This window comes from Armigeres subalbatus, chromosome 3 (genome assembly GCF_024139115.2).
Source record: "Armigeres subalbatus isolate Guangzhou_Male chromosome 3, GZ_Asu_2, whole genome shotgun sequence".
Classification (NCBI taxonomy): Eukaryota; Metazoa; Arthropoda; class Insecta; order Diptera; family Culicidae; genus Armigeres; species Armigeres subalbatus.
This window is the reverse complement of record NC_085141.1, coordinates 177,117,925-177,128,899: the sequence shown is the minus strand read 5'-3', so window position 1 is coordinate 177,128,899 and position 10,975 is coordinate 177,117,925. Positions and strand designations below refer to the sequence as shown.

The following is a 10,975-nucleotide window of genomic DNA, read 5'->3' as shown; positions in this document are numbered from 1 at the left end:
AAAATTGGATTGGAGTCGAACCGAGTTACGGATGTTAACAACCGCGACTAAGGTACGAATTTAGATAGACCCATCATTCACTCCAGTATTCCAGCCGCTAAGACAAATCCCCATTCCTCTAGAAGGAGCGGGGATCAGAAGCTTGATGAATTGCTACGCAGGGACATAATCGAACCGAAAGAAGGTACAGCAGCCTGAGTGTCACCACTGGTGGTCACCAACAAAGCAAACGGTACCATTCGCCTATGTGTTGATTTGCGCCGTGTCAATCAAGCCGTTATTCGCGAAAGGCATCATATGCCAGTTATTGACGAGGTTTGGTGAAAATAGAAAGAGGAAAGGTTTGGATCGTCCTTGAAGTTAAGGATGCAGTCTTCCTATTCGAATTAGAAGAAGAATCAAGAAATATTGTGACGTTTATCACATACCGTGGGCTGTACCGTTTGTGCTTGTATCAGCCCCACACGGCATACTGTATACCGTGCAGCTTCAGGGATTTTTCAACGAAAAATGGATGAAATTCTGGCCAACTGTGAAAGTATACATTTATTGGTATCTGGATGGCGTTGGGGTAGAATGCAGTACTATTGAGAAACACGATGCGAGACTGAAAAAGGTAGATTTCTGATAAATTATTACTTGAATAAATCATAAATGATTAAACTATAATCTTAGTTACTAAGTTTGAGGAAAAATATGTAATTTATAACTGGGAATAGTAAAAAATACGTGTAACGGATTTTGAGTTCCATTCATATCATATTAACCCGTTTCATGCCATCTGTTTAGATGTAAACTAAATAAATAAATAATAATGCCATAAAACAGAAATTGGCCACCCATTCAAAGTCCAAAGATTATAATCTATATATAGGGTTTTTTAAGTTAGAAGATCAAACATCTGTCATCGCCGATGCAAGTCCACATGGCTTAGGTGGCGTGCTGGTTCAAACTAATACAAGTGGCGTTTCACGTGTCATCTGCTATGTTTCCAAGTCGCTGACAGATACAGAGAGATGATACTGCCAAACAGAAAAAGAGGCATTAGCACTATAGCCTGGAGTGTAGAAAAGTTCCATAGTAAAAGAATAGAATAGTAAAAAATACGTGTAACGGATTTTGAGTTCCATTTATATCATATTAACCCGTTTCATGCCATCTGTTTAGATGTAAACTAAATAAATAAATAATAATGCCATAAAACAGAAATTGGCCACCCATTCAAAGTCCAAAGATTATAATCTATATACAGTGATCGTTCGCTAATTGGGGCACGACCTCACCCCAACTAGCGAACGCCGTTCGCTAATTGGGGCGTTTTGACAAGCGTCAATGTTGTTTACTTTTTGCATTGAACAAAGGAAAATTTAACGCGCCAGAAAATATCGATCCCGCCAAACACGGAAACAAAACGTCAACGCGTTTTTGACATCACATTCTGACGTTTAGCTGCTTTTTAATTGGGTTTCGCCCAAGGGGTGGGACGCTGAGCACAATTTAATTTGTGTTCATCACACTTCTTGTAATTCTTGGTGCCACAGTGTGCCATAACTTGTGCCTCACCTTATGTATGGCACATTGTCATGTTGAGTCAGAAATAGGAATGGGCGTTTTTCGGAAAAATATCGATACTACCGAATCGATGTTTTTATTGTCGAAAAATATCGGCGTTGAAACATCGATATTCCGATATATCGATACGCCCGAAAAATTAAAAGCACGAGCAAAAAAAAAAAAAAAACAGGGTTAGTTTAGATTTTTCATTTCAGGTCATCGAATCGCACATCAAAGTTTCGCTGTTTCGCAGTTTTTAACAGATTGTGCCTAATGTGCTATATTTTTGGAATTCAAAAAATCGAAATCCGATATCCGCTAGAAAAAATCGATACAGTCAAATATCGAACTTAAAAAAATCGATACGAAATATCGATTAATCGGAGCGAAAATATCGATTCCCGATATATCGTATCGGTATCGCCCATTCCTAGTCAGAAATATCTGGCAACACTAGCGACCAGCAAGTGGGCTTAACGATGGGATTTCAAAGTGTCCCAACCAACAGATATAAGACGCCGGATTGGAACGAAAACAGCGATCATTTATGTGGTGTTTCCTTAAGCTTTTGCACGCATTAGAACGCAACGGTAACAAATTGATAGAAAATATGGTGTACCGCTGCTAGACAACAGAAGAAATTACCAAAACTCCCGTTCTGTATCAGTATTTATTTTATCCCAATGATTTGGCAGTGGCAAAAAATATAGGCTCAAATAGAGGCCTTGATAAGAGAAACGCGGATTGGCATAAGCCGCCAATCGAACCGTCAAAATACAGCAGCCAATCGAGCAAGAGACCTGTCAAGCAACCAAAACATCGGCTCAAATACTGAAAACGGCTAAATTCGATTTAATGCCATTTATGAATGAACAAATTTTAATGCATTTTACATTTGTTATCAATAATATATGCAAATCAATGATAGGTTATGAAACGCAATTGCTTTGTTTTTGCTTTTGGATTTTATTGTCATGTGATGTGAACACATTAAATAGAGGTGTGTAAAAATTTACCTGGATAAACCATTTCTTCCTTTTCATGTGTTGTTCTTACATGAAGAAGTTTGGCTGCAGTGTTGGCAGAGCCATATTTTCTATCCGCGTTTCTCTTATCAAGGCCTCTAGGCTCAAAAGGACACAGGAAGATCCATAAATTACGTGACGCTTGGTGGGAGGAGGGGGTTGCCTGAAGTGTAACGATCCATACAAAATTTTCAGATGATTCATGCAAAAATTGTGACAGAGGGAGGGAATTGAAAACTGCCAGTTTTGGCGGTACGTCAGTCCCCAATTGGAAGGATCATTTCGAGCTTCTCCAATGCGACAATTTTATATGTTGTCTATTGTTTGTTGAACAACAGCACAGCACTTTTGAAAAAACGATTTTCTTTCAAGAAAATCAGTGATTTGCATGATCTACTGTTTTGTGATTTTCGAATAGTCTCCTCAAGCATTGAAACAAAAAGGCAAATATCTACACTACCTTTTTTCTTCCTTTCCTTTATTTATGTTGTCCCCATGCTCCATATGAATAAATGTAAACATTGCCCCCGTGTGAATTCACTCGTATTTTAACGCGGTCGAAAGAGTGTAAATTTTGCCCTTGTATCACGTCAGGTGACGTCACGCTACACTCGTTTTATAAGTCAAAACAAAAAATTGGCAATGTTGCCAGAATTTTTTATTCTGATCATTCAAATGTCAAAAGTGTGCCACAGTGTGTGCCACGCGGTGCCACACTTATGAGTAAAATCTTTAAAATGTGTGCTTGGAACATTGTGCTTAGCGTCCCACCCCTTGGTTTCGCCCCAATTAGCGAATCCCCAACTAAAAAGCGCCCCAACTAGAAAAACCCAATTAGCGAACGTTCACTGTATAGGGTTTTTTAAGTTAGAAGATCAAACATCTGTCATCGCCGATGCAAGTCCACATGGCTTAGGTGGCGTGCTGGTTCAAACTAATACAAGTGGCGTTTCACGTGTCATCTGCTATGTTTCCAAGTCGCTGACAGATACAGAGAGATGATACTGCCAAACAGAAAAAGAGGCATTAGCACTATAGCCTGGAGTGTAGAAAAGTTCCAGATCTACTTGATTGGTAGAGAATTTATAATCTGTTAACTGGAAAGCATTAACTTTCCTTTTTTTACGTGACGAGCCAGCCCAGGGCTGAAAGTCTAGCTAATAATGTACGTGGCCAAGCGGCAACCAGGTGGCGATAGTGAGCAAACATCAAGCAGAACCAATGGAAGCGCCATCGGTGCGGCCAATCAACCACCTAGAAAAAATTTAATCCACCGCTATAAAATAGATATATCCGCAAAAAAAAAATATCCGCGAAACAATAAGGGTTGCTGACGTATAATCATCTTTCGCTTTCAAGCGCATGGGAAGGATAGGATTTGTTTTCATCGGGAAACGTTTCCCGATGAAAACAAATCCTATTCTGCCTATGCACTTGAAAGAGAAAGATGATTAACGTCAGCAAGCTCTATATTTAGGCTGTGAACCATTCCACCGATTCGTTTAACTTTGAGTTAAAATTGGACACTTCGATGGTTATTTTCCCATCGTGGTTAAAATTTTACTCCGAAGCCGATCCATTTGAGTTTTGACAGATTGATAGTTATTCGGAACGAAATGGATTTGGCGCCAATTTTCTCGCGAACAAAGTTTAACCTGAGACGAGACCTGCAAAGACGCTGCTTCTTTTCTCTTGTTTTGACACTTGTTCTTCTTTTCATCACAGTTGACCATCGAGTTTCAACTGTTTCCTTGACTGTTTCACCTAAGCCCCGGGTGCACTCTTCTGAGCACAATAAAAGTGTATCCAATTCACGAATTATTTAATTCATTTTCATAAGGGTTTTTATACCGGGAACAAAACACACGTTTATAACTGATTATTAATAAGCTAAACGGATGATTTGGAATACTCGTTAAAGTGAAAAAGTCTTCGTAAAACAAAAATCATGCGGAAAATTTTATTCGAGATACCAATACTTTCACACAAAAAGCTGCTGGCTGCACCTGACAGTTCGTGACAGCAGTTGACTGGCAGCAGCTGAAGTTACATTTTTTCCTCTTTGCAAGTCCCGTCCCAGAGTTTAACTATCGAACTGTCAAATCTAACCATGCTCCGGAGCAGGGTTATTTTTAACCACGGCGAAATAACCATCAAACTGTCAAATTTTAACTAAAAGTTAAACGAATCGGTGGAATGGTTCACAGCCTTAGTGTGCGTGTGCTAAACGTCACTCAATTAAAATCCTTAAGGATCTTTAAGGATTTAAATGAAAAGCAGAATAACTTTTTTATTTTTCTCCGTGTGGACTGACGTCCTTTCCCCCGTTCCTCGACACTTTGTATCGATTTTTATTTTGACAGCTACTGTCAATAAACTCGATGTAACCTCAAAACCTTTTTTCTTTCCAAACAAAACATTTGCGCTTTTGATGATCGTTATCTTTTTCTTTTTTGCATTTTGGTGCCGAAAATTGTTTTCTAGAAGAGATAAATTGTGAACAAAATACTGCATTACTTTTGACTTCTTATCAAATATTACCGGGAAGCAAGGTAAGTCTCCAAAAATAGTTGGTAAACTGTTAAATTTTCCTACTGGCACAAGCAAATTTTAGAGCAAAGTTTTGACAGATCGTTTGTTTTTCATCGGTCCAAAACAACGCGTGTATTTACGAGGCAGTGATCGATATTTTTAATAATTTGCGGGCAAAAACGAATGAATATAGTATAATTTTGTGTTAAATTCGTGATTAGGAAGATAATGAACAACGGTGATAAATAGGCTACACTGAAGAATGCTCACCAAAGGCAATACGGCTCCGATGTTCTATCGGATTTTATCCCGGTTTCCTCCGAACATTACGTTCAGCTTTGCTTACGGTTCTGGTGTGAAACAACAGCTCGGACAGGATGCGGTTCAGAAGAAAAGGAACATGATTGATTTAATCTTCACGGTCGATAATGCCCATCGGTGGCATGCAAGTAACCTGGAGCGTAATCCAGAAGATTATTCTGGATTAAAGCACCTGGGAAGCAACTTCGTTGCCAAATATCAAGAATCGTTCGGTGCTAAGGTTTTCTTCAATACGCTGATTCCGATTCCGGAGGAGGATGTTATGATTAAGTATGGAGTTGTTTGTACAAAGGATCTTTTAGACGATCTCACCAGTTGGTCGAACCTATATTTAGCCGGACGACTCCACAAACCTGTCGAAATAATTCGACCTGCAAGTGGTTCTAAAATCCAGAATGCGATTGATACCAATCTTCGAGCAGCGGTCCATGCAGCATTATTGTTGTTACCAGAAAAGTTTACTGAATTTGAGCTATACCGAGCAATCACAAACCTAAGTTATGCAGGAGATTTTCGGATGATATTTGGCGAAAACAAGGACAAAGTCAACAATATCGTACGTCCGCAATTGGAGAATTTTCGAAATCTTTACTCAACTACCTTGAACCATTTGGACAACGTCCTTATTCTTCCCGCGAAAAACAGCGATAATTCTATTTGCATTCAAGACCATTCGGAGAAAACTATACTTTACCATCTTAATCAACTTCCAAAGTGGCCAATACGACGAATTGTAAACAAGCAAACAAAGGGTCGCTACCGACAGGACACCGAAGACATTCTGACAAGTGTTTCCAAATCATCAAACTATCGGGAGATAGTCGGCCAGTGTTTGAGAGCGATTGTTTGGCAAAGTAGTGTCAAGCAGTCAATCAAAAACATACCGTCAGCCGGTGCAACAAAATCTGTCAGATACAGTTGGGCCAAGGCGTTAAAGACATTTAACATGTGAAACAGCAAACGTGTACCTCATTAAAATAACGCATTTAGGCTCAACGTTTCGATGCTAGTCAAATAAGTACTGGTATTGTTTAAGTTTGAATAAATCGTATTGAAACGAACGTAAATGACGCAGCATTCCGGAGTATTGGAAACTAATTCAGGATTGTGAGGTCAAATCGATCCTTATCTTTTTCATAACAGTACCAATAAAATTCTATGCCATTTATGTTTATTGGAATTTAAAATACAACAAGTTTCTTTGTCTAAATATCACATCAAGACGTATTCATGCTGCCAATTATCGTATAAAAATCCCAATGTTTAGCACAAAAAGGCAAAGTAGAAAAGTCTGATTAGATATACGTAAAAAAATGTAATGTTATTTATTATTAAGATTCCTAATACTTTTTTGTCAGAGCATGGGCTTAACGATATGTACAAGAAAACAAAAGGACCGCCCTATCTTCCCGAAGGACGTAATCCTACGTCAAAACTTATACATTGCATTACCCACACACATTTTAAAACTTATACTTTTTATTAACTTATGAATGATATTAACTTTTTGATATGTGATCAGGGCCGGATTTATAAGGGGGGGGGAGGGCGTGGCCCCGGTCCCCCACAAATCTTATGTACCAAAACCAACATTTTGGGGCCCCCACAAGCTGTCGGCCCCGGGGCCCCCTTCCGGCAAAATCCAGCCCTGTATGTGATCATTCATTAGGCTGCATAATAAAGTTTATTAGTATTTTCGAATGTTTTTTTGCCATAACTTCTAAGTTTTTTTCTTTACGTGTACGAGCATAGAAAAAAGAAAAGTTTTCAATTTATAACTGAGGAAATGCTTGTAGGATACTAAATTGAAAAGCAGACTAAGTTCCAGTGGGAATATAGAGCCCTAGAAAAAGAAGATTAGGTGAGAGAGAGGATCAGTCTAAGCGTTATGGTCCATATAAATATGTTTTTCCTGCATACAAAGGTGTTGAAAGAGGAAGAGTGGGGGTATAAAATCGCCCAATTTTGCGTTACGTAATCTGTGAACGGCCCAAATTGAAAACAGTTTTCTTAAATATGTATTTAGACATTTATTTCACTATAAAAAGCGGCTATCCATTTTTTCTACATATTTTTATTTTATTATTTCTTCCAGAATACAACATGTCGGATTCAGAAACAACAGATTCAGATTCGGGGATACGCTTCAAAACTACATCGACCCGTTACAAATCGGAGAGTATGGAGAAACATTCCTCATCCTCCCGATCCAGTCGTTCGGCTGCCTCCAGCAGGAATCGCCGTAGTCGGGAACGCGAACGAGATCGTGATCGCGATCGAGGGCGTGACCGACGAAGGAGTAGTTTAGAGAGAAGTCGTAGTCATCGTAGCAGAAGCAGAAGTCGTAGTCGCAGTAGAGATCGTCGGAAACGCAGAGAAAGAGATCGCCGAAATCATCGTAGTAGATCACGATCACGCAGCAGATCCAGAAAGTCTCCCCGTTCAAGCAGAGGAAAATCTAGATCCAGAGATGAGTCTAGTGTGGAAACCAAGAATAACAGCCGAGATTCCGAAAGTGTAGATTTGAAACCAGCTAATTCAAATGCAGTGGAACCTTCCAAAATAGAATCTAGTAAAGTGTTAGATATATCGGTGTCTTCACTGTCTTCGCAAGAAGAAACTATTGAAAAAGAAGATATTGCGGCAGATTATTTTGGTCCAGCTCTCCCTCCTGCTGTAAATCAACAGCCAAACAAGGAAACAAATTCGGTAGCTGAAGATGACAGTGATATGATTGGTCCAGCACTTCCTCCGCATCTAATAAAAAGTAATCCTAAAGAAGAAGAGAGCACTCGAGTAATTGGACCAGCACTGCCGGTAGATTTACCACCACTAGCGGAAACAAATGTCAGCTCAGAATCGGAGCTTTCACCGTTTTCCGAAGAGGAACAATCTGATGCGGAGGATGATGATTTTATCGGTCCCATGCCTGGTGCTTCCAGTTCGCGATCTCAACTGGAACTGGAACAGAGAGCCCTCGAAATGAAACTTCGACATCTGGACAGTGATCGTTATGATTCGAAAACAGCCACCACACAATCTAGAGAGGATTGGATGGTCGAATTGCCCGATATAAGGAAAGTCAGCGACATGGGCCTAGGCGCTAGGCAGTTTCGCACGCGCGAAAAACTGGAAATAGGTGACCGCTCAGTGTGGACTGACACACCGACTGATAGGGAGCGCAAAAAGACGTCGGGCCGTTCAACGAAAGATTCCCGCGATCGCGAAGGGGAGGACGAGCGTCGAAAAGCCGCTGAACGCGACCAACAACAGGAAGAGATGATTAAGCGCCACAAGAAAAAACATAAGCGGGACAAATCGTTGCTTGAGATACATCAGAAAAAAGCTAAGGATGAAAAGGTATGTACGATATGAAAGCCAGAAGATATTATCGATTATAAAGATTTATTGCCACTTATTGCAGGTGTTTTCTAAAACCTTATATTCTGTTAAATTTTACATGAGCCTACTACTACGATGAGCTGTCTATCGGCAAACTGAATTCCGCCTCGATTGTCTCATGGTTTCATTTTCATTTTAATTACAGAAACAGAAGGAGTACGATGAGCCCACGCGTAGACCGTTCGATCGAAACATTGATCTGCATGCGAACCGATTCGACGAAGCGCAGAAGAAGGCCATCTTCAAAAAAGCTCAGCTCCTGGATACGCGATTTTCAAGTGGGGCATCCAAATATTTATAAGCCAAGTAGGTATCTATCGTCGGAACTGCCATAATGGCAGTCTATCGGTACGCCGGATGGTAGTTCAGATCGGTCGCATAGATAACATTAATGTTAGTTTTATTAGTTGTTCAAATTTTAGTTTTTTTTTCTTCATTTTAAGCAAGCACTGTGAAACAAGCCGACTTGAGGTGCATCTATTTGTGTCATTAACGACACCTTTCACATTTTCACCAATAAGTGAAACCAATTCAATAATGAATTGTTGTGAATATGCCCATTTTATGTAAGCCATTGATTTTACTTTCGATAAATTTCCTATCTAGTGGTTCAACTATCAATAATATTAGATTACAAAGTTTTAGTAATTCCGAATTATTGTCCTTTTTATTGAACGAAATCCTGCACTAGAAAACATCTAAAAAGCAAATTATTCCCCGCAGTGATAATGTCTTTCTCATCGACAAAAGACTCATCAAAGAGTTTCGGCCTGTTGAACAGGATGCGCGATATCATTTTGTTCGCCGAGTGTAGAAGGTAACCCCTTTAATTGTTGCACGCTAGTCTATGTCATTTTTATATACGGGACCAGGGTATGCAAAAATCTTTCTCAATAGATAATGATAGACGATAAAAGAGGGACATAAATCTTACGCAACTGTTACAGCCCTCGATAGATAGGTTGTCGAATTTTCGTTGAAAACACCGAAGCCAGTGGATTCGTTGATTCGAGAATCATCAGTGAAATATCTGTTGTTGCAATTGAAATGTTCATATTTTTCAAAAAAAAAATAGGGGAATGAAAAGAATTCAAAGATGATCTGGTATTCCTTGAATTGCATGTTTCATGGACAGATCATGTTCAATGGAGGAAATGTCGTTGATGATGTTAACTCGAGGTGGAATCTAACAAGGAAGACAAAGGTGGATTCTAACATGGAAGAATGCATACAGCCAAACAGCGATATTGAATTCGTTCCAATTTTATTAGGTGACACTCAGCTGCTCAGCAGAAAGAGCCGTACTCCAAGACAGAGAGAATAGTCGTTCTAAAAGAGTTCTATGAGATCTTCCGCGTGGGCACCGCGTAAACTAAAAAATCATTGATTTGTGCCATTTTTTCATTAATTTATCCAAAAAGCTTCAAAATATTATTCAAACAAATTCAACAGCAATCTAAAACCAAACACAAATAAAATGGACAAAACCCATAGAAAAAGTGTGCGATGTTACGTCATTAATGTTGCTTTTAAAAGATTGCTATCTATGCCGTTATATATTTTGCATGGATCGACTTGTCTTATGGTTTATTAACAGTTAATGACCAGGTGACAACTGGAGATTTTTTAATACAGTTTTTTGGCTGACTTTTTTCTGCTTATTCCGAAGGCATTCAAATTTGGCCAAATTCATCAGTGGATTTAACGGAATCGGTAACTTAGTAGGCAAGTATAACCTGAAACTCAGGCCATGTCTCAAGGTCAATAAAATGAAGCGCTGGGGCAAACTAAAGACAATAAACAATAAACAGTTTACAGATTGAGATCATTTTCGATTTTTTTTCCTTGCAAAAATCAGCTTCACCACATATTTTTCAATCATTGATTCTTTTCGAAACATTAAGAAACATTCAAAGTCTTTCTGAATATTTCGAAATCTTCCATTGTAAAAAAAACGACGGCATTAAAAAATAATTTATAAATCAGCTGAACAAAATCGAGGGCAACGTTTCAAATTGAGGAAAAATTTGTTCGGATTTCTGTCCCTACAAGGCTACTTCAAAGATCAGCTTGTCTGCAAATTTCGCTTCCATATGTGTGGGCGGGATTTATGGAATTCCGTAGAAAATTAAAGCTTTGTC

General features: G+C 39.1%; 2 protein-coding genes across 2 annotated transcripts; both read left to right on the top strand.

Moving 5' to 3' along the window:
• Nucleotides 1-4,965: 4,965 nt before the first annotated feature.
• Nucleotides 4,966-9,489, top strand: LOC134227102 (GPALPP motifs-containing protein 1). Its single transcript, XM_062708371.1, has 3 exons — nt 4,966-5,131; nt 7,528-8,792; nt 8,980-9,489. The coding sequence occupies exons 2-3, from the start codon at nt 7,536-7,538 to the stop codon at nt 9,133-9,135; spliced, it is 1,413 nt and encodes a 470-aa protein (XP_062564355.1). The 5' UTR covers nt 4,966-5,131; nt 7,528-7,535; the 3' UTR covers nt 9,136-9,489.
• On the top strand, nt 5,209-7,503 carry LOC134227103 (phosphatidate cytidylyltransferase, mitochondrial). The gene has a single exon (XM_062708372.1). It carries the CDS (start codon nt 5,374-5,376, stop codon nt 6,382-6,384), a length of 1,011 nt encoding a protein of 336 aa, XP_062564356.1. The 5' UTR covers nt 5,209-5,373; the 3' UTR covers nt 6,385-7,503.
• Nucleotides 9,490-10,975: the final 1,486 nt, after the last annotated feature.